At 34.7% G+C, this 23,815-nt stretch overlaps 1 protein-coding gene across 1 annotated transcript in view; it reads left to right on the top strand.

Annotated features, from left to right (window-relative positions):
* Window positions 1-23,815, top strand: part of LOC122000896 (exocyst complex component SEC6) — a 58,803-nt gene that overhangs the window by 22,094 nt on the left and 12,894 nt on the right. The window contains exon 13 of the mRNA XM_042555392.1: window positions 7,361-7,416. Coding sequence (XP_042411326.1) covers window positions 7,361-7,416 — 56 coding nt within the window. The remainder of the gene's footprint in view (window positions 1-7,360; window positions 7,417-23,815) is intronic.

The raw sequence follows: 23,815 nt of genomic DNA, 5'->3' as shown, positions 1-23,815 counted from the left end.
TCATATTCATCTTTAATACATTTTATTTGGATAAGATTTTTCTTTTCTCACTTTAGCTATTCTATAAATATCTCTCCCCTTCTTTTGTATCCAATTTTTGATATAATCGTTCAAAAGTTTTATTCTTTGCTTTATTCACTACTCTCTTAGCTTATTTTTTTTGGCCATTGTATATTTTTTAAGTTTTTCTCGTTCTTACAAATATATCATTCTTTTATAAGTTATTTGTTTTTTCTTCACTTTCTCTTGTACTTTCTCATTCCATCGCTAAGATTCCTCACCTAGTAGTGCATATCCATTTGACTCATCGAGTACACTCTTAGCTACTATTTTCAACTTTGATACCATCTTATCAATGTTGTATTTGAATCACCATATATTTCACCTAATGCTTGAACTCCTAGCTTCTCTTTAAATATATTTTGCTTCCCATCCTTTGACTTCCACCACTTAATTCTAAGAATCATATATATTTTCTTTCTATTTATACTATGTTTGAGGCATATATCCAACATTACTAACTTATGTTGGGTAGTTAAGCTTTTTTCAGGGATGATCTTGCAATCTTTATAAATCTTTCTATCCTTCTTCCTAACCACAAGAAAGTCAATTTGCGATGTATTATTCTCACTTTTGAACGTGACTAAGTGTTCTTCTCTTTTCTTAAAAAACATATTAGCTAATATAAGGTTATATGCTATCGTAAAATCTAATATAGTTTTCCCTTCCTTATTTCTTGTTCTAAAACCATAATCCCTCACCTCCTATTAAAATCATTTCATTTGGCGGAATGTTTTGTAATATTTTATTTAAGTCATCTCAAAACTTTGATTTGGTAGCTTCATCTAATTATACTTGCAGTGCATATACGCTAATTATGTTCATAGTTTCTTTTGCCACTATTATCTTAAGGGCTATAATTTTATTCCCTATTCTAAGTACTCCTGCAACTCTATCCTTGAACGAATTTTCTACAATAATACGCACTTCATTTCTTGCTTTACTCTTTCCTGTGTACCATAACTTAAAACCCAAGTTCTCTATCAGTTTTGCCTTCTCGTTTATCCATTTTATCTCTTGTATGCACAAAATACTAATTTTTCTCCTAATCATCGTATCTACTATCTCTATCGATTTACTAGTGAGAGTTCCTGTGCTCTATATTCCAAATCTTAGATTATTAGTTTTGTTATCATATTCGTTCTTATCCAATCTATGGTGTGAGAACTCTTACCTATTTAACACTACATCCAAGTTTTCATGGAGATACAACGGTTCTTGCTGATACGTTACAGTCAGACTCTGCAACACGAACTCTTGCATATTTAACACTACACCTGAGTTTTAGATATGTAGCGGTCATTGCCAAGATGTTACAGACCTTGCAATGCGTTCCTTCCGGGGAACAACATAACATTGGCATAATAGTTTAATCGATCAATTAATTAAATATTTACCATAATTTTAATGCTGATTGCAATTTAACGCAACCTTCATTTATTCGGGCTTGACACCGGCCATGATTGGTTCACGTGCGGAGTTTTAGATGGAGTTTGCAATCTTTATAAACTTTTCTATTCCTCTTTCGACTCATAAGAAAGTCAATTTGTAACTTATTGTTTTCATTTTTTTTAAGCATAACTAGGTATTTTTTTTTCTATTCCTGAAAAATGTATTAACAATTATAAATTCATATGCTGTTATTAGTGTTCTAAATAGTGGTTGAGGCGGTCGCCTAGGTGGGAGGCTGGCCTCAATCGCACTGCTTTTACGGAAGGCAGTGTTTTAAGCGTAGGCTAAAAAACCACTAGGTGTTTCAGAACAACTCCATGCCTCCTTCCGCCTCGAATCGCTGCGCCGTCGCTGTGCCCCATTGCTGCTGCCGCCATCACTCGGTGCCGTCTAGAGTTTAGGCTTTATATTTTTCGATTTCAAAAAAACCTAACTCTCTGTTTCGGCTTCGGCGGCTCCGCTTCAGACCTAGGATGTGTTGTCGGACCCCGCCGAACTCTGGCAACACGTTCAAGCACGACGTTAGGCCTGGGCGACGCTTCCGGACCCATTGCTTGGGCACGATGTCGGGCCTAGGCTTGGGCGACGCGAGGCGACTAGTCTGGACTCTTCACCTGCCCAGGCGACGGGCCTAAAAGCGTCGCCCGGGCCCTGCGACGGACCCGGAGATGTCGCCCAGGTTTGGCGGGGTCCGGCGACGCGTTCTACTTCCGAAGTGGAGCCGTCGAAGACGAAACATAAAATTTTTCGATTTCTTTTAACTTTAACTTTGGATTTAATCGAATAACTTTATATTAATAATTTTAATCAACTTCGAGCTATAATTGGAATAATTTAAATAGACTTATTTAAAGTCTAATAAAATTATCCTATTAATTTAATATATATAAAAATTTATTTTTTATTTATATTTATTTGATTTTTTTAGATAATATATTTTAAGTTAGCATATATACTTCTCTTTATTTTTTTTTTAATTTTTAGATAATATATTTAAATTAATATTTTATATTCTAATTTTTTATCTTTCATTTAATTATTGAAGATTAACGATGGAAAATGAGAAACAACCAAAAATAGAAATGAAGCGAAAGTCTATTGATATTGTTTGGGATTATGGGGTGTTGTATACAAATTGTTTAAGAGGCTTATTGAAGGAGAAGTTTATTGGATGAAGCTTCATATTACGGGTATTGTAGGACAAGTTGAAGCATGCCCTAAAGCATCCGATGAAGATAAAAAAAAGTAAGAGCTTATCTTGAAAATAACAAGAATAAGAAGCGAAAAAGGATGGAAGGACTAAAAAAGAGAGGGCGGAAGTAAATATAGGTGTTGATGTAGAGGATGAAGATTGTCAAGTGGAAGAAGATTCTTCTAAAATGAAGTCAATGCACCTTGGGCCTATTGATAAATGGACATCCGCAATCGATCCAACAAAGGCAAAACAACAAAACATAATGATGTATCAAAGTTAAAGTTTACAAATGATATGCATAAACATCTTGCAAGATGGATTTATGAGGCTGAGATTCCTTTTCATGCAATTGATAATCAAAGTTTTTAGACAATTTGTAGAGACGGTTGGCCAATTCGGCCGGGCTACAAACCTCCAAGTCAATATCTTCTAAAAGTGCCACGTTTGAGGTAAGAAGTTGAGAGGACCAAATTATTTCTAAAAAAGCATGAAGAAAAGTGGATGTTCAATTATGACTGATGCATGGATAGATCACTAGAGAAGTATTATGAATTTATGTGTTAACTGTAAACTAACACTTCATTCTTTGGTTCTATTGAAAAATTCATAGAGGCACACATCGAGACTTGCATCTTTAAATTTGTGAAAAACACATCAATGAAATTGGTTCTCAGCATGTTGTTCAAGTAGTGACGGACAATACGACAAACTATATGGCAGCAACGGAGTTGTTAAAAGTTACAAAACCTTAAATTTTTTAGACCTAATGTGCGACTCATACAATCAACTTCATGTTTGAAGCAATTGGAAAACTACCCATCAGGAAATATACCAAGAAGAGGTATATCATGAGGCCTGGGATGATTAGATTTGCTATTTCACATTTGATGAGTGGAGCAACACAAAATTAAAGAGTAGTGTGAAGGGGAAAACGACAGACGCGACGAAAACAAATCTCTCTTTTTGGAATGGTATTTCTTTGGCTTTGAATGTTTTTATTTCTTTTTTGAAAGATAACGCCTTGTTGATGGTGACAAAAAATCCTCAAGGATTTTTTTATTGGGTGCACTTAAACAAGCCCAGGAAGATATTAGAAAGACTTTCAAAAAAGAAAAAAATGCCACCTCTATTTTGAAGATTATTGATGAGAAGTCTAAGGGTAGACTTGATAGTCCTTTGCATTATGCCCACTTGTTGAATCCGATTTTTTACTTAAAAGATCAAAAAAAAAAAAATGACACTAATGTTATGAATGTGTTTTTGAATTGTATTAGAATTTTTCCCACCGATGAAGACATGAATCCACCATTTCTATTGATGTTGAAGTATTAGAGTAAATCCCGAAACTTTGGAAGAAAGATGACGGTCGTGGCATATGAGAAGGTGGATGTATACCATGACTGTGATTCAGATACATCTCTTTCTTTTATTTCTATTCACTAACATACATGTCTCTTTTACCTATTTTTGGGTTTATTAATTTTTTGCCTCTTTACTTTTTAAAGTTGGTTGGTGGTCCAGTTATGGTGGTTACACTCCAAATGTACAAAATATAACAATGAGATTTCTTTCTTTAACAAGTAGTTCATCGGGGTGTGAAAGAAATTGGAACTAATTTGAAGGAATAAGTAACAATTCATAAATTGTATTATTTATTTTTTCTTTTTATTAGTTTTAAATAATTTTTTAATTGTTTAGATACATATTAAGAAGAGGAATAAACTCTAGATATTAAGATTGAAATGATCTTGTATATGTTAAATTTAACGCCAATCTTACGAAGAAGAGAGAAATGGATGGAGATTTGCTTTTATCCTCTCAAGTTAGTAAAGCTCAAGGTTGGCTTGTTGATGATGGTGATGAAGATGAGGTCGAGCCGAGTTTGTGTCTTACTTGGAGAATGGCGGTGGAGGCCTCGGGAGCAGATGAAGTGCTACAACCAAGGATGAGCGCAAGGAACATCCCTATTAGAGAATTTGATGAGAATTTAGATACATTGGAGGAGAAGAATGAAGAAGATGTTGATTTTGAGTCTGATGATGAGAGGATTATTGATGTAGTTGATGGTGCATGTGTAGATGATTTAGAAAATTAGTTATGTTTAGTCTAGTCCTTATTGGTTTGTTGTAATGTTGGATTGAAACTTTGAATTTTAAACTTAGACTTTTGATATAAGTAATAATATTAATTTTTTAGTATTAATATAATGATGAATTTTTATTAATTCTCTTGTTAATTGCATTTATTAATATGGTGATAAAACTTGTATTTTTATATTATGTATAAAAAATAGTAAAAAAAATTCAACTGCCTAGGTGGCTGAGGCTGTAGGCGGTCATTAACCACCCCGCCATTGCCTACCGCTATTTACAACACTGGCTATTACGAAATCCCATATAACTTTTCTTTTTCCATTTCTTGTTTCAAAATCATAGCCCTCATGCACTTTATCATATTTTTCATTTCTTATTCCTACGTGCCCATTTAGATTTCCGCTAACCAATATCATCTTATTTCTTGAATTATTTTTGGTACTAGCTCATCTAGGTTTTCTCAAAATCTATGTTCGGTGTAGTCATCTAACTTTAGTTGAGGTGTATATATACTAATTAAATTAATAATTTTTTTACTGCCACTATCTTGAGAGCTATAATCTTATCTCTCTTCCTAACAACTTCTATTATTTCGTCCTTTAATGAACTATGCACATCAATACCTACTCTATTTTTCATTTTTTCCCCTAAATATCATAACTTAAAATCTTAAAACCTAACTTCTTTATCATATTTGTCTCCACCCCTACTCATTTTATCTCTTGTAAATATAAAATATTAATTTTTTTTAATCATCGTATACACTACCTTTATTGATTTGCCAACAAGAGTTTTTACGTCCATGTTCCAAATGTAGGACAATTAGTATTCTTTTCTTATCCAAATCAAGGTGTGAAAACTGTTGCATATTTAACACTAGAACAAAGTTCTTATGGAAATATAGCGGTTCTTAATGAGACGTTGTAGTTAGACCTTATAACACGTTTCTTCTAGAGAACAATCTAGCATTATTATAATATTTCGAGGGATCCATATATATCATTTGCCAAAGTTTAACATTGACTAACAACTTTTGCAACCCTTCTCCTTTATTTAGGCTTGGGACCGCCATGATGAAGTATTTGCCATAGGCGGAGTTTCAAAAGAGACAAAATGAAGCAAATAAATTAAAAGAAAAGAAAGCCAAGGAATAAAAAGCAGAGCATAGAACACTTTAGATTGCCCCTAAGATGAAAGATCCAATAGAACAAAATCAAAATGAAGTTGATGAGCCATTGAGACAATCGTTGCTGTGTATTCACGTGATGGAGCAAAGGTTCAATGTTAAATGGCCTCATCTCAATCAATCAGACAGCTCAAACCAATAATAAAGATGATAAATGTCTAAAATTTCGATCTGATAACTACTGTCCTATTTGGTGAACATTGTAGAAAAGATATCAGACATAAGAATAGTTGGTCAAATTTCTGAGCTGTTGCGTACACCAGTGCTAGAAGTGGTGCCTAACCAGCAGATTTGACTAACATTCTTCAAAGTAATTACCCCATGAGTAGCTTTGCAACAGTTGGTAAAAGCTTGATGAAGATGCAAATCTGTAAAGGAATCTTACAAGTACAAACTTATTCCATCGGCAGATGAGGACCAAATTCAATGAAAAAAAGAATCAACTGCGCTCTGATGCCAACTGTTTTTCTTTGCAGCATTCAACACAGGTCAGTCCTGATATGCATGAATAAACTTGGGATAGGATTGACTAAACTGAAGCTTCCATGTAGTGGGACTGCCGGAGTCTCCATTGCTGCCCATAGATGGATCCAGTTTTACAGATAGCTGAATTGAATGCATCATTGGAAATTCCCCAAAAAGAGAAGAAATTTGAACACTGTTCCTTCTAATAATAGAATCTATGACCTCTTCCGACTTTATTGCGAAGGACTGAATTGAAAGCGCAATGGCTGATCCTAATCGAATATGAAAACTGAAGTTACTGCCTTTTATAACTTTAGACTTCTTTGTGGCGAATTAGGGAAGGTTTATTACCACCTTGGATTACAAGTATTCTGACGTAGGTGCCACCAATCTTTAATAGGAATCTTCAATTAAAATAGATGGATTGGTAGCATCAGATAGAATGGCCTAGAACAAGCACTATGGAAAAATGTTGTTTGGTGCCAGAGTTTCAATATTCTGCCAGAATGTTACGGTTTTGGTACCATGTTGTGTTGGCACTCGGTATATTTAGGCACACACTGAAGTGTACTGAGACAAAATTAAAGTTTTGCTACATAGTCTCCTGGATGGAAGATGGTGTTCTGTAACATAAGATAGATATGTCTTTAATGATCATCATAAACATTTTTGTAAGGGTCCTTGTTTTTTCTTTTGTTGTCTTGTACTTTAATGCATTTTGGTTGATGTCTAGTTAAAGGTGACTCTTTTCTTTTTGTCTTATTCAAGAAACCACTAGTATCCGTAGAACAAGTTGTAGATTGACATTTGGGAGCAGAAATCCCCAATCTATGCAACTTCTGCAAATGTTTAAAACATAAATGCTGGATTCCAACCACATGATTAAAATACCTTTTTTGATCCTTGTAGATTGGCGAGGAGCTTGCTGATATTTATGACTATGTTGCTCCATGTTTTCCAACAAGGTTTGAAAACTAACATCCCAGTTGTTCGTTCTATTTGATTATGGATTTGTTTGTTACTTTTTTCTTCAGTCAGTGAAATTTATTGAGCATTTCATCTTGTTGATAGGAAAACTATTGTTCGTTAGGAACCTTTGCAATCCTCCTCTACCTTTATGTATGTATTATGACAAATTGAAAACATTATAAGTAGGTTCTTTACCCCTTACATATTTACTTAAGGCAGCGGATCTACCTTTTTTAAAGGCCCCTTTTCCCATAACACTACTGAAGCTGTTTCAAATATGTTATAAGCATTCATCTTGTTACAAATATATCCAACTCTAGGCCCTTTCAATGATTTAGTCAACAAATCTGCCTACTGATTGTTTTAACTCACAAAAGAAGGATCTTATTAGATTGAACTCTCTCTAAAGCAACTCTAATGAAATGACAATCAATCTGTTTTGTTCTCTCATGGAACATGGGATTCAAGTCTATATGCATCGCAACATACCATAGTAAAACTTCATCGGCTTTGCAAGAGCATATCCTAGCTCATATTTAGATGCATAACCTAAATAAAGTCGCATGTTGTCATTAAGGCCATGATCCTATATTCTGCTTATTTGTTTGATCTTGCCACCATTTATTGCCTCTTATTATTGCAGGAAATAAATTGCCTCACAAGAGAATGCAATAATTAGATGTAAATAATCTATCTGTAAGAGAACCTGCTCAATCCACATGAGAGTATTCTATGATTTAAAGGTGGCCTCGATGCATAATAGTTTAATGGATCTATTCATTGAATATTTTCCATAGTTTTAACGCTGACCGTCAACCTAATACAATCCTCCTCCTTTATCCGTATTTGGGACCAACTATGAGTTGTTCGTCACGGGTGGAATTAAAGGTGACCTCGATCGCAAAATAAAATAGCTTTCCCTATAGCACCTTTTGATAGGGCTATAAACGAGCCAAGTCGATCTTTGGGATGTTCAAGCTTATTTGATAAGGTAATTGAGCCGAGCCGAGCTTAAAATGAACTAAGCTTTTGAAATGATTGCTCAAGCTTGACTTGGTTTATTTTTTATGAGCTTGAGTTTGTATGAAGTTTAACTTGAGTTTGGTTTGTTTAAATGTTATTGAGCTCTCAATTCAAGCTTGACTTGAGCTTGGTTCGAACTTAGTTTTTTTAGATGTTATTGAGCTCTCATTTCAAACTTGTTTGCTTGTTTGAAACTTTTAGTTGTTTGATTGATTATTGAACTTGATAATTTAAACTTATTTGTTTATTTTATTTTATTATTTATTTAGTATATTGAAGAGAGTTTTATTAATGAATATGACTCGTGAACATTGTTCACGAACGTTAACAAGCTGAACACATATGTGTTCAAACTTGTTTGTTTAGTTTAACGAGCATTTTAAGCTTGTTTGTTTAATTAATCTTGTGTATATTGAACGAACGTAAACAAACTCTTACCAAGCCGAACACCAAGCTTATTTACGAATGCTTGATTCATTTACAACCCTACCTTTCAACTAAAATCCTTGTAGTTGCTACTCAATGGCCATGACAGACTCTCTTGAAAATAACTAATCACACTAATCGCAAAATAAATGAAGAGTCAACCTTGAGATATATATATATCTCAGTTTTCCTATCAATATCATACTGTCCTTAGTTAAATAGTAGCTCCCTTGTGTTGCTACTAATTTGATATTTTAGTCCGTAACACGCCTACCACAAGTATATTGTTTAAAATTTTCAGCCGTGCTAAAATTATGAATTTTGATTAGAATAATACTATTTCAGTACTGTGCCAATGTTTCGATGTATGGTTCCGTCTGAGAATTGCAGGATAAGGAGAAAGAAGATGAAGAAAACACAACTATATACTTAATTTAACTTTTAGCCAAGCCAAAATGATATAGTTTTGATATTTGCGTTGTGAGATATTATTTTTTTGAGTGAGCAACCCACCAAGGAAAGAACTTCTGACTCTTGGTATGAAAATATTGAGAAAGTATTGATGAAGATAATCTCTCAACTTTGCAATCCCAATGGTGTCATCAATAATGATAATATCATCTATGTAGACAATAAAAAAAATATGGTTGCTAGATTGTTAAATGAGGTAAAACACTGAGTGATTATGGTATTTCAATCATACTATATGTAGAAGTGTTGAGTTTAACTTCCCAAGTCGAGATTGCTTTAATAAATAGAGTCTTCTGTAGCTTACACACCAGACTAATCTTTCCTTGAGCAATAGATCCTAAAGCTTGCTCCAATAGATCCTTTTTGAAAAATTACTATGAAAGAAAGCATTTTGATATAAGTTGATGAAGTTGCCTATGAAAGACAACAACAAATGACAAGAAGAGTTAAATTGAAGTAATCTTGTCCATTGGAGAGAATGTATTAAAGTACTTACCACCATAGACCTTGGTGTATTCATTTTAATTTAATTTTTCTCTAGTAATGAGATAATTTGATGTATGAGTTTGCATATTACTTATGGAATTTCAAAGTGTAGAAAGAATTGTTTAGACATTTTGTTCTAGTTCTCATAAAATTAAGCTCAACATTTGCATGAGGATAATGGCATTGATATCTTTCTCCAAAAACCAGTATCTCATATGTTTAGTGGTATTATGCTGATATAAAGGGTTGACAAGTAATGATTATTATAAAATAAAACAATTAGATAAATAGAATGCATAAAAAATATGGTAAACAAATTACAATGCAATTAAAAGATGTTGGCAATGTCTTCTTCTTTTTTTTTTGTTTGGTCCGATGATGATATGGTGGAAATTTGCTACTATTGAAGTGGATTTCAAGACGGATGCTGATCTTAAAGATGATGGTGTAAATGTTGTGGAGGCATGAGCCGACCTATGCGATAAGGTCTGTCATGAAGGCAGATGCTAGGGGAGGCATAGTCTGAGCTGACATAGCTCGATTTGACATAGCTCGTTCGGACTTGATCTAGTTTGGTCCGACGCCAAGCTCTGACTTGACCCAACTCGATCTGACCTTTACAATGGGCTTCGACTTGGATTGCTTGGCATGCATGAGTGAGCAAGTGTCAAGGGGCATGGGAGTGATTCAGCAAAGCTCCTTCGATGCTTAAGTTAGTAAAGTATATTCAATGATAAAGAATAGGAACAAGAGAGAGAAAGTCTTTGATTATGGTAATGTCCTCCGGGAAAGTAGGGATAGTTTAGCTATTTTAATAATTAATCCCGTTAATCATAGCCACCTTTATTAATATTAACTGCTTGACTGTTATGTATCTTTATCTACACAAATGGTGAACATGGGCCACATCTATAGGCGGCCAATAACTACATGGGCCAAGTCATGGAACTCAGAGTTCTTGGAGCAGGGAACTTGGAGAGTTCAGTGCATCAGAGGGAAGAGCTCGAGTAGCTTGGAATAGGGAGCTCGAGGAGCTGCTTAGAAACTTAGATCAGGAAGTTAACTTATAAATGTTGATGTACCGACTTGTTTGGGAGGTTGGCCCTTGGGTTTGGAACATGTGATGTCGACATGGAGAAGCCATATAATATAGCGTGCTGACTTAGGGTGAGGTTATTACTAGGGGTGTCATTAGTCTCCCTTTAAGTCGAGTCAAGGAGTTGAGATGTATGAGCTTGATTAGAGTGCTCAAGTCAGTTGCCTGCCTAACATCTGGGAGAAATTCAAAATCACAGGTAAGGTGACTTTGATATGGTAGAGCTGGACTAGAAAGAAGAAATGACGTAGAGACATCCTTGGAACCACAACTGAGATGGAAGCTAAGGCTAAGTTATTGGCATGGTGCAGGGGCTTTGATGAGTGTCCTTCCTGAGGCCTTTGTGCTCAAATATATTTTGTAATGTGGAATATGTGATCTTTGAATAAGAAATGAACATTGAAATGACTCGTAATTTAAAATTACTTATCGTAGAGAGGTCGACCTTAAAGCCATGGGGATAACGGGAGAGCTTGCTTAAGCCCAAGAGAAATATATATAACTCGACCCTAGAGCTACTGAAGCTAAAGGGGAAGTTATATCTCATGACTTGGGTGGACCTTTGAGGTATGAGAGAGAATACGAGAAGTTGATTGTGCGAGCTAGGTTGATCTCTAAGTTCATGGGATGATAAAGTTTGATTCTAAGACTTGAATGGACCTTTGATGTCTCAAGAGAATTAGAGAAGTCGATTCCACGACCTAGGCATGCCTCTAAGGTCAGGAAGATAATAAAGTTTAATATCTAGATCTCTAGCAAACCTCCAAAGTTAGAGAGAGAATTAATTTTGATTTTGCGACTTGGGCGAATCTTTGAGTTCAAGGAAAAAAATAAAGCTTAATCCCGTGACTTAGGTGGATCTCTGGGTTTGAATGGAATAAGAGAAGCCAATTCTATGACCTAGGCAGACTTCTAAGGTTGGGGAGATAAAAAAGGTCAATCTTGGGATATGAGCAAACCTCTAAGATCTCAGAAAGAATAAGAGAAATTGATCACGTGACTTGGGCGAACCTTTGATGTCAGGGAGACAATAAAATTCGATCCCAAGATCTTGGGCGAACTTTTGAGATTTATGGAGAGAATAAAGCTCAATCTTGTGACTTGGGGGAACCTTTGAGGTTTAGGGAGAGAATATAAGAAAGTTGATGCAGCGACTTGGGATCCCAAGCTCTTGGGCGAACTTTTGAGATTTATGGAGAGAATAAAGCTCAATCTTGTGACTTGGGGGAACCTTTGAGGTTTAGGGAGAGAATATAAGAAAGTTGATGCAGCGACTTGGGATCCCAAGCTCTTGGGCGAACTTTTGAGATTTAAGGAGAGAATAAAGCTCAATCTTGTGACTTGGGGGAACCTTTGAGGTTTAGGGAGAGAATATAAGAAAGTTGATGCAGCGACTTGGGCGAACCTATTTGGAGATAATAAAGCTCAGTCTGAAGATCTAGGTGAATCTTTGAGATCTAAGAGAGAATAAGAAAAGCTAATCCTATGACTTGGCAAAACTCTAGGGTCAGGGATACAATAAAGTTAAATCCTGAGACCTTGGCGGACCTCTATGTTTAGGGAAAGACTAAAGCTTAATCTTGTGACTTGAGCGAGCCTCTAAGGTCAGGGAGAGAGTATAAGAAAGTTGATCCTGTGATGGGCGAATATTTAAAATCTGAGAGATATTAAAGCTCAATCTTAAGACCTGGGCGAACCTCTCAGGTTTGGGAGAGAATAAGAGAAATCAATATCGCTACCTGGATGAACTTTTGAGTTTAGGGAGACAATGAGGTTCGATCACAAGACCTTGGACAAACCCTTAGGCTCTGTTTACTTAGGAGGATGGAAATAAAAATAGTGGAAAACTTTCCCCTATTACTTCATAAAAAAGGTTGAATTATTTTCTTTCGTTTGTTTACTAGATGAGTAGACGAAATTATGATTCCGTCCGCGGATTAATTTTTGATCTTTTTTTAATTCACCCAAATCGGACGAAAAGTATTTCCCTCGTCTTCCTTCCAACTCACTCTTTTCTCCAACCCAACTTGCAAGAGTTCTCGCACGGTGACTAGTGCCACCGCATTTAGCGACACCCGCGAGATAGTTACTTTGTGCGGCCGGTGGCCTAGTGCAAGGTTGCAAGTACAAGGCTGCAAACTCGCGTGGCCGATAGCCCAACACGAGGCTGCAAACTTGCTCGGTTGACGACCCAACCTTGCGTGAGGCTGTGAACTTTCGTGGTCAACAGCCTTGCGCGAGGCTGCGACGTGACCGTTGCATGTGGCCCCGTTCGGTGCAGCGATCTCGCACGGCCACCGGACCAACGGGGGCGAAGCAGTGGCCTCGCGCGGCTGAGACCAGCGACTCTGCACGATTTTTTTTCACCTTTTTTTTCTCTTTTCTTTTTCCCTTTCCGTCGCTTTTGGATACTTTTCTTTCCTTTGTCTTACCATTCCCTATGTTTTTTTTTCACCATCAATTCTTTTCCATTCCCTTTCCATCTTTTAAAGTAAATAGAGGGTTAAGGTTAGAAATAGATCAATGCTCGATCCCGCAACCTAGGCGAGCCATTGAGGTTGGGGAGGGAGTATAAGAAAGTCGATCTTGCAAATTGGGCGAACTTATGAGGTTGGGGAGATAATAATGCTACCTAGCCCATCTCAGTTTAGCCTAACCCATCTCGGTTTGACCTAGATCATCTTAGTTTTGCCTAATCCTACCTAATCCGTCTTGGTTTGATCTAATCCAGCTCGGTTTGACTCGGTTCGACTAGACCCATCTCAGTTCAACCTGACCTAGCTTGGTCCCACTTGACATAGTTCGGTTCTATGTGTACAACATACTCTAACTCGGATTGCTTGGTCCAATCCACACACAAGTGAGCAAATGAGGGAGCACTAGAATGATTCATGTAAATCCTCTTTGATGCTCAAGAGAGTATATTGCATTACATGATAGAGAATAAGAATAAGAGAGAAAGTCCTCTAGCAAAAATCCATCATATATTTGCATACCAACATACTTTGGTATTTATAGGTGTAGGTTCAGAGTGACCTAGGAGATCATAGTAACATTCTTCTCGAAAGTAGATCCATTAATTATTACCGCCTCCATTAATACTAACCGCTCAACTGTTACTAGTCATTATCTACATAAATGATAAACATGGGTCACGTCTGCTAGTGGCCAATAATTGCTCGGGAATGGACCGAGCCAGGGAACTTAGAGTGCTCAGAATAGGGAGGTTGGGTAGCTACATCGGAGGGGAGAGCTCTCAGAAAGACTCAACTCGAGAGATCAACCTAATGTACCGGCCCATCTCGGGAGATTGGCTCCTTGGGTTTGGATCATGTGATATTAGTGTGGACAAGCCGTGTAGGCATAGGATATTGAATCAAGGTGAGGTCATTACTAAGGGTATCAATGACTAAACTAAATTGGAAACAATTTAACAAATAATGATGATTATATAACAATATAATGAGATAAATAGAATGGATAAAAATATGATAAAACAAATTAAAATGTAAGCAAAAGATGATTCTGATGCTCTTCCTTTTGTAAGATGATGTTTAAACTAAATAGGAAACAATTTGATGGTATATATATGTCATGACTTGGAAACTTCCATCCCTATATGAGAGTTAGCCTCCCTGCTCGGACAATATTCATCCTTGCATCAAAAATCATAAATAATACTTAAGAAGGGTACAATTGACTCAATCATAGTTTGTAGAATCGCGATCCTACGCAGGATCGATTTAGGGTCAGGATCGGATCGTAGAATCGTACGATCCTACCAAAAACCCTTAAAATTTTATCATACATGATTAATAAGTAGAAAAAATACCTAAAAAACTCATTTACATATAAATAAATAACTAATTTTGTATATATATGCAATTATTTACACTCAACACATCAAATTACATTACTACATGTACAAATTTAAATTAACTTGTAATTCAACTATCAGTCTCGCATAGTAATAATATTTATATTTTTATATCATAAAATGAAAGAATATAAAATATCTATTAACACAATAATAATAACACATACAATGTCAAAAATATTTCCTTGATTTATAAGATAATTCAATTTAAATGTCAACAAAGCATCTAACGTATATAACAGAAGCTATTGAATCCTTTGATTCAAATATGAATGTCGGAAATAATTTTCTAAAGACTGGTTGATGTCACACAATACTAGACAATAGACATCAAAAAACTTATTATTTTGAGAAAAATAAATGACAGAATATTATTGATAAAAAACTAACTCAAAAATAATTAAACATATATTTAAATAATTTAAAACTCTAATAAGATGAAAAAAAGATAATGGTTAAGGATAAACTTTGAAATTTATTAAAGATCTCTGAACGAGCTTTAATTTGATATATTATAGGCCCCGTGGTTCAATCCGAGTCAAAAGTTATGACCTCTCAAAGCTTCCACCGATCCTACTCCGATTCTGCTCCGATCTTGCTCCGATTCTACCGATCCTGCTCCGATCCTACCGATCCTACCGATCCTGCTGCGATCCTACTGCAAAAATGATTCTGCACGATCCTGGATCGATTTTGGGTTTCCGGATCGTAGGATCGTACGATCCTACGATCCGGATCGCGATTTTGCAAACTATGGACTCAATCATGAATATAAAACACTATTAAATGGAATGTTAACAAAATGTTTGTCTCAAAACAATGACTCTACTATACCCATGGCATGACTAACAAATTGACTTCATGCATACAAAATACCAAAATGTATAAGTAACCAATTATGCTGTAAAGGAAAATAAATTGAATGGACTATGTAGAAATCGTCTCCATAACTATCGCTGAGCATCTTTGAGCAACCATCCGTAATATTAACCAAATTTATAAATCGCCTCAAGTCTCCGAATGTGGAGGTCAAAGGAAAAGGAGAGTGAGCACAATGTCCAAAGTGGAGTTAGGAGAGATGTGCATGAAAATATAATTAAAGAGGGTAACAATATAATTTATATTTCCATGTCATTCATCTTTTATTCTCTTAATTAATTTCGAGTCATGTCGGTTAACATGGGTGAAAACATAGCTCAACGCAATATTTCAATTCTTACCTATGGCACCCATCTATAAATATATGTTTTTGAAATCTCATAAAACTAAAGATTTCTCAATTGTAGCACCTTGCACTCGAGCCTTCTCTCTTCCTTTCGTTATATAGATGTAGATTTTGCTAGCTCTCACATGTAGGAGAGAGCTATTTTGGGCTACTGTGTCTTACTTGGAAGTAATTTGATATGTTGGAAGAGAGTAAATTATAGTAGCTAGGTTGAGTGTAGAAATAAAATATCTACGGTCGATTTACATATGAGCTTATCTAGTTTAAATAGTTGATGACTAAGTTTGTGATACTCTTACTTAACATGCATTTTGTTCTTTAATCCTGATTCTTTATTTCATAGAGAATGAAACGTGTAAAGCTTGATTTTTTCTAGTTTATCAATATACTATCTAAAGAGAATAACTCTCATTTTTAAATTCTAAGTCTGATAGAAGTTTTAAAATTGAAGCTATTTGCAATAAGGGGTTTTACATTTTCTGTAAAATCAATTTGAAGGGAGTTTTTAGAATCTAATTTTGAAAATATATAGGGAAAGGAGTCTTTATCCATGGTTAGTTCATCCTACATGCTTAGCTCATTAGATCTCTAGCCACATAGTCTCTCAAGCTTGCCCAGTCCCTCTTGCCTGCTTAGTCGACTTTGCACATTCCACACAACAGGTTGATTCAGCTCATTTGGCCACATTGTGCTTTTGATCTGGGTAACCAATTCAACACTTAGTTCGCATGACATGCCTCAGCCTTTTAGTTCGTTCAACTTGCCCAACCCCTTGACTTGTTTATTCTGCCTATCTAGTTGACCAATCTAGCCATCTGACTACTCCAACCTTCCAGCAGTTCACTTTGTCTACCGAGCCCCTTTGTTTGTGCAATTCGTCTTGCTTATCTAACTCACTCGAGTTTTGTAACTCACATAACTTGATCAATTTGACCAAGTGGTCTAGTTTGTCCAATCTGCATAGCTTCTCTAGTTGTGTCAATAGGCCACAATTGCACATCTCCAACCTATTAGGCCCGCTAGAGGTTTATGCCACGTTGAGCCGAACATGATTTATTATGTCGTGCTTGTACCAAAACAAAATTGCAAAACCTTGACCTGATTGTAGCTATATCCCAGAGACAACTATGCCAATCTTGCCTTGGCTTGTTAGATTTTTAGTGTTTAATTATTAAATCATTTTTACTTATTTAAAATAAAAATATATTTCACCCCCTTTTGTTTGAAGAAACCCTCTACTTGAACTCGTTCTTTTTTATGAAAAGCAAATATGAGATAAGAAATTAAGTCTTTTCCTAAGCTTATAAATAGTTATCTTGTTGATTATATTTATCTTTTTTCTCAAAGAAAGACAATTAAACAATTCTCAATCATGGACATGGTTCTTGCAGATTCAATTTGATTAGATTTCTTACAACTAGATTTTATTTTTTTTAATTTACTTCCCCTACCTCTACACCTTGGATTGTGGCTAGGGCAGCTTGATACACTTGATTTATTAGGAGAAACCAAGCACTTTCTTGGGGATCCATAAATAACTCTTAAAGATTTTTTCCCCCTTTGGAAGATAGATAAGTGAAACCTATTGAGATTGGAAGATCAAAGAGATTTTTCTAACTTCTTATTTCTCAATCTATGTAGAATTCATAAGTGTAAGAAGAAGTCCCATGACAAATATGCATATTAATTGAGGAAGAGGGAGAAAATAAAAATATTTGGTTAGAAATGTTAAAATAGGATAAAACTCATTTAAATATAGATGAGAATATAGTTGGGGATGAAATACGTAGAAGAATCGAGCTGACCCCACTTACTAGGATAAAGGCTTCGTTGTTGTTTACCATCTTTCGATTGTTAATACGAGATAAAAAATGCTACTACTGCAAGCAATAGTGCACCTTTAGTCATGAATCTGCCAACCACGTGAAGGTAGGATACTCTAAATTTAGAGGCCTAAAAGTTTTTAAAGCTTTTTTGATGGGAAAAAATGAGTGAAATTTCTATTGAATTCAATTTGAATTTGATATGTGAATTTAAGAAATAATGAGGTTTTTGGATCTCTCAGTCTCTGTCAATTAACGTTATGAGATTTGAATTGATCTCTTCTCTCTCTCTCCCTCTCTCTCTCTCTCTCACACACACACACACACACACACACACAAAAGTTATGTTGCGCACTGCGTAATTTTTTTTTTGTTTATTTTTTTAGCTTGCAGTTATTTCATTTAGGGTTTTGCTTTTAGGGTTTAGGGGTTGTGTTACAATGTTAAATCTAAACAAATTTTTAAATGAAAAAAATATTTTACGTGCTCATGAGGTATGTGGCATCAAAACATATACTCTCTATCTCTCTCTCTCTCTCTATATCAATTTTCTTACGGAGATTGTATTTGAAGTGGAATTTGCTTATTCACACAAAAAAAATTGTCCAAGACTAATCATTGTAGATGTTCCTTCTCAATAATTGTGATGGAGAAAAAAATACCAGCATCGATCATATTATAAATCCTCCTATTTTTATCTATTAAAAGGGAGTTATGTACTTTAAGTACCAAAAAATTGCCAAGTACTAACTATTTCTTGAATAGGATTCGACTATATAGTATATAATGGCAAAGTGAATATAAATTTATTATTTTAGGGGCAATAGTTCCATGCGACTCAACAAATCCTTATTTGAGATTATTACATTTTATCATGCTATATTTTAACCCATTGAATGAATCCATTCAAGAAAAATTGGATGATGACCAAATTATTAAGAATTGCCATTCTTATTTTGATTTTACAATATGATAAACCCAATTAGCCTCATTGACTAGTCCTGGGGTGACCGGCTTAGTCCCATGGAATTTTTCCATTGGCCATTAGGGTAAATCGGGAAGCGCACACGGCGCGGAGCCTATAAGCCCAACATCTTTTGGTTACGCGTTCCATTTAGAGGAAAAATTCTTACAAATACGCCATAGCTGAGGATCAAACCGCGAATGCTTGGGTGATAACCTAGATGTCTTACCGCAGCACCATAGCTCTGGGGACTTATTTTGATTTTACAATGCACCTATAGTATCTTGATGTTAAGTAATTGAATGATAACATTGTAGTAAAAAGGATTGATATTTGTACTATCTCATCCATTAATCAATACTGACTTTTTCTTATCATATCTTTCTTAGATATATGAAATGTTGGACTTCTCAAATGATATCATTTCACTTTACCTCAATCAAGGAAGCACAAATTTCTTTTAGAGAACTATTCTTTTCTAGATCCCAATTTAATATTAAACAAGTGTGAACTAATTGAATACTTGTGTGAGAAATTTCTTTAATTGACTTGCCATTTCCATAGAAGATATAATTCACAGCTCTAAGATGGACATTATCCCTTTCCTACAAGAGATCTTGAGGAAAAATGTTACTAAATTTATGCCATCAATTGTTTCATATGTGAATAAGAATGAAATATTTTTCCTTCAAGGGTGTGATCCATTGGACATATATCTAAATTTTCATTTTTTTATTGTTTAGAGTTTTACTGCTTTAGATGGTATAAAAATACCTCAATGCCTAGATATCTTATCTACCTCTCCAGGAAAATAAGTATCTTTAGAGAATATTTTTAATTCATTTTTTTCTCTACATTTATTCTAATTTGCCTAGTTGTCTTCTTGTATTTCAAGAAAGTTGTGTATGTACTCCAATGATACATATTGATCTAGATCCAAGTAAAATATGTACTTTTTTGAGAATTAAAAAAAAAGATTTACTTTCACTTGGTATTTCAGAATAAATTGTTTTTACATTCCCATGATAATTTCCATATTATCTCTTATGTATCTTTGATCATAAAAAAGTGAGAATATTATTTCTACGTAAAATACTCAATTTTGGTAATTGAATCAAAAAATATTTTAAGAATATATTTTATATTGATAGTTAATAAGAATTTTTATTAAAATATTATTACAAATTTAATTAAGTTGTAAAAAGGCTGTGGACTAAGCACGACTCTACCTAGACCCCATGCATGCTTGATCTATGCCTAATGACCTGGTTGGGGTTGGGCCATCCTAGAATTACCCAAACCATGCCATGTGCTAGGCCACCCATGACTTGACTCATCTGAAACCTCTAGGCTTTATGAAGTCTACTATCTTGTATATTTTTATTTTATATTTAAAATGATATGTAATATTGTAGTAAAAGGTGGTTACGTACACCTCAGATGCCCCTCATAGGCCGTCCTAGGTTATGTGAAGGGAGGTAAATCACGGAGTTAACTTATAGTCGATCGTCAAGTGGCTAAGGGGGTGGGAGGAGTTTTTTCCCTGAGGGCATACACTCGCTGAGAATTGATCCCTGCCTCATTGTAGCAAATCTGTCACCCACTACCATGGGGACAAATGATATGTAATATTGTATATATGTTTCATAATAATTTATTTAGTAGAGGATGAAGATTTTCCCCTTTTAAACTTTGGAATATGTAAAATGAAAATTGTTAGTCCTTTGAATGAATATTTCCCTTTAAATTGTCACATCCATCGTTAAAATGGAATTACGAAGGAACCGAATCAGATCACATTTTAATGGAAAATTTTCCCCATTCCATTCTGCCCAAACATGCTTTTAGGGAATAATACTATTAATATTTATTTCCAAGAGACAAAATGGGTAGGAGAGAATGTAACGTTGATAGAAAATTCAGGTTTTAAATTATGGTACACAAGAAAGAGTAAAACAAAAAATGAAGTGGGTATCATTGTCGATAGTTCGCTAAAAGATGTAGTAGAAGTAGCTAGAAAAGGGATAGGATTATAGTTTTGTGGTGAAAAAAATTATTAATATAATTATCATATATACATAGGATTAGATGAACATACCAAATCTAATTTTGGAGCACTTATATAAGGTATTACAAAATATTCCGCTAACCAAAATGATATTAATAGATCTAAATGGTTATGTAGTGGTGAAAAATATGGAATATGATAGGGTCCCCTATGAGTTTGGAACAAGAAATGAAAAGGGGAAAACGATATTGGATTTTGTAATATCATATGACCGTATATTAGCTAATACATTTTTTTAAGAAAAAGAGAAGAACACTTGGTCAAATTCAAAAATGAGAATAATAAATCACAAATTGATTTTCTTATGATTAGGTAAAATGATACAAAGATTTGTAAAGATTGTATGATCATCTCTAGAGAAAATTTAATTATCCAACATAAGTTAATAGTATTAGATATACACTTCAAGTATAGTATTAATAGAAAGAAAATATGCACGACTCTTAAAATTAAGTGGTGAAAGTTAAAAGATGGAAATAAAATATATTTAAGGAGAGAACAAAAGTACAAATATTTGGAGAAATATATGACGACTCGAATATGACACTGGATAACATGATATCAAAGTTGAAAATAGTAGCTAAGAGTACTCGGTGAGTCAAAGGGACGTATACCATTTAGTAAAAAATCTTAGTGGTGGAATGAGAAACTACATGAGAAAGTGAAGAAAAAATAAACAACCAATAATGAATTATATATTTGTAAGACCGAGAGAAGCTTAAAAAAATATATACTACCCAAGAAAAATGCTTAACAAGTAGAGAATAAAGCTAAGAATGAAACTTTTGAACACTTATATCGAATTGAATACAAAAGAAGGGAAAGATATTTACAAAATAGCTAAAGTGAGAGAGACGAAGACAAGAAATTTTATCCAAATAAGATGAATGCAATAGGGTACTAGTAAACGATGATGAAATAAAAGACTTTTTAATAAAGGTTTAGATGACCAACTTAACTTAAGTAATTTAAGTAAGTCAAATGAGTATATACATTTAATTTTTTAATATAGAATTTAAACTTCAAAAGTAGAGCAAACTTTAAATGGGATGAAAAATGGAAAAGCGGTTAAACCATATGGGTATGGAAGTGCCTTGGAAAACAAAGTATTAAATGACTTACAAAGTTATTCAACTTGATATTGAAAACTAAAAAAATGTCTAATAGTGGAGGGTAATTACTCTAGTTCCTCATATATAAGAATAAAAGAGATGTACAAAATTATACAAACTATAGGGATATTAAACTAATGAGTCATACTATGAAATTTTGAGAAAGAGTAATAGAAAAGACTAAGGAAGGAGACTATGGTTTCCGAAAATCAATTTGGATTTATGCTTGGAAGGTCGATAATAGAAGCTATACATCTTTTCAAGCAATTAATTACAAATATCGAGAATAAAAGCAAGACTTACACATGACATTTGCCAATCTAGAAAAAACTTATTATAGAGTTCCAAGGAAAATTATATGGAGAATTCTAGAAAAGAGAGGTGTTAGCATATCGTATATTGAACTAATTAAAGATATTTGTAGTGACAAGAGTGAAGACTTCGGGCGGATTAACCGAAACATTTCCTATAAAAATAGGATTACATATCAACTCTAAGTCTCTGTCTTTTTACACTAATCATGGATGAATTCACTAAACACATCTAAGATACAATACCACGGTGCATGCTGTTTGCAGATAATATTATTTTGGTAGATGAAGCACGTGAAAGAGTAAATGCTAAACTTTAGTCTTGATGGGAAATGTTAGAAGTGAAAGATTTTAGGCTTAATAGAGTAAACACAATATATGAAATTTTAGCAACATTAGATATAATGAGACAATTGTTAAGATATGAGATGACGAGTTGTGTAACTGAGAGTTTTAAGTATTTATAATTATTTTTGTAAAAGGATGGAGGGATTGAGAGAGATGCCCGATGTGATAAATTCGTAACTACACGGGAGTGTCGTCAAGTAATAATAAGAACGAATCCACAGAACTATTGATTAAGTACTAGCTAAGTTCATAAAGCAAGTTATCTAGATGATCATGGGGGTGTGTGGTGACAAGAACAAGAGAGAAAGAGAATAAGAGAAAGAGGGAGAGAGTTGAGCACGAGAGAATTAAGGGAGAGGCAGAGAGTCAAGGGAAGGCAAGTAGTCAAAGGGAGTAGGCAGAAAGATCACATAAGGTTCAGTGGTGAAGGCAATTCTAGGACTTTGGTTTCACCCAAATGATTGTAAACACCTAATCTATGTTTAGTTTCCTATCCTCAATGAATATTTATGTAGATAGACCATCCTATGGTATCCGATGTGAACTTTTGCTTCTACAACAGCGTATCAACCCTAATCATTGTTTACAACGGATTAGGTTTGATTCATTAAGCTCTATGACGGCCTAGGGCCCCTCGCAGCAAACTGGGTTGCACTTTCATATCCGACTCTCCGCGTCTTGATTTTCTACGGGTTGGAGGGTTTAGTTCTCCTTTCGGTTCATACCCAAATCCTCGTGGGATATGAATCTTATGCTTTAGGCGTCGAGATCAGGTTAATACGGTAGATCGGGACCATAAACACACATTTCATCAAACAAGAAACATACAAACATATAGATTAATCGAAAAGATGTTCACATAACAAAATGACTACTCCTTACATCCTAGAACCATGAGAACTACTCCATAACAAAGGAATTACAATCCAAAGACACAAATTAAAGCATTCATATAGTTGAAAACAATGAATAGAGATAGAGAGATGCTTAGGGAGAAAATTTCCGGTGTTTTTGGAGTGGTTCCCTTGCGCTGGAGGTCAACTAATTGCCAGAGTGGATGAAGATGATGGCTCTAGGTTTCCCCTAGAGGGGAAACCCTCTCTCAAGGAGGACGAAGTTCTCTTGTCCAAGAATGGTCAAGCAAGGGTTTGCTTGACCCTTTTAT

This window comes from Zingiber officinale, chromosome 7A (assembly GCF_018446385.1).
Source record: "Zingiber officinale cultivar Zhangliang chromosome 7A, Zo_v1.1, whole genome shotgun sequence".
NCBI lineage: Eukaryota > Viridiplantae > Streptophyta > Magnoliopsida > Zingiberales > Zingiberaceae > Zingiber > Zingiber officinale.
The sequence above is the reverse complement of the archived record's forward strand: the minus strand, read 5'-3'. Positions and strand labels throughout refer to the sequence as shown.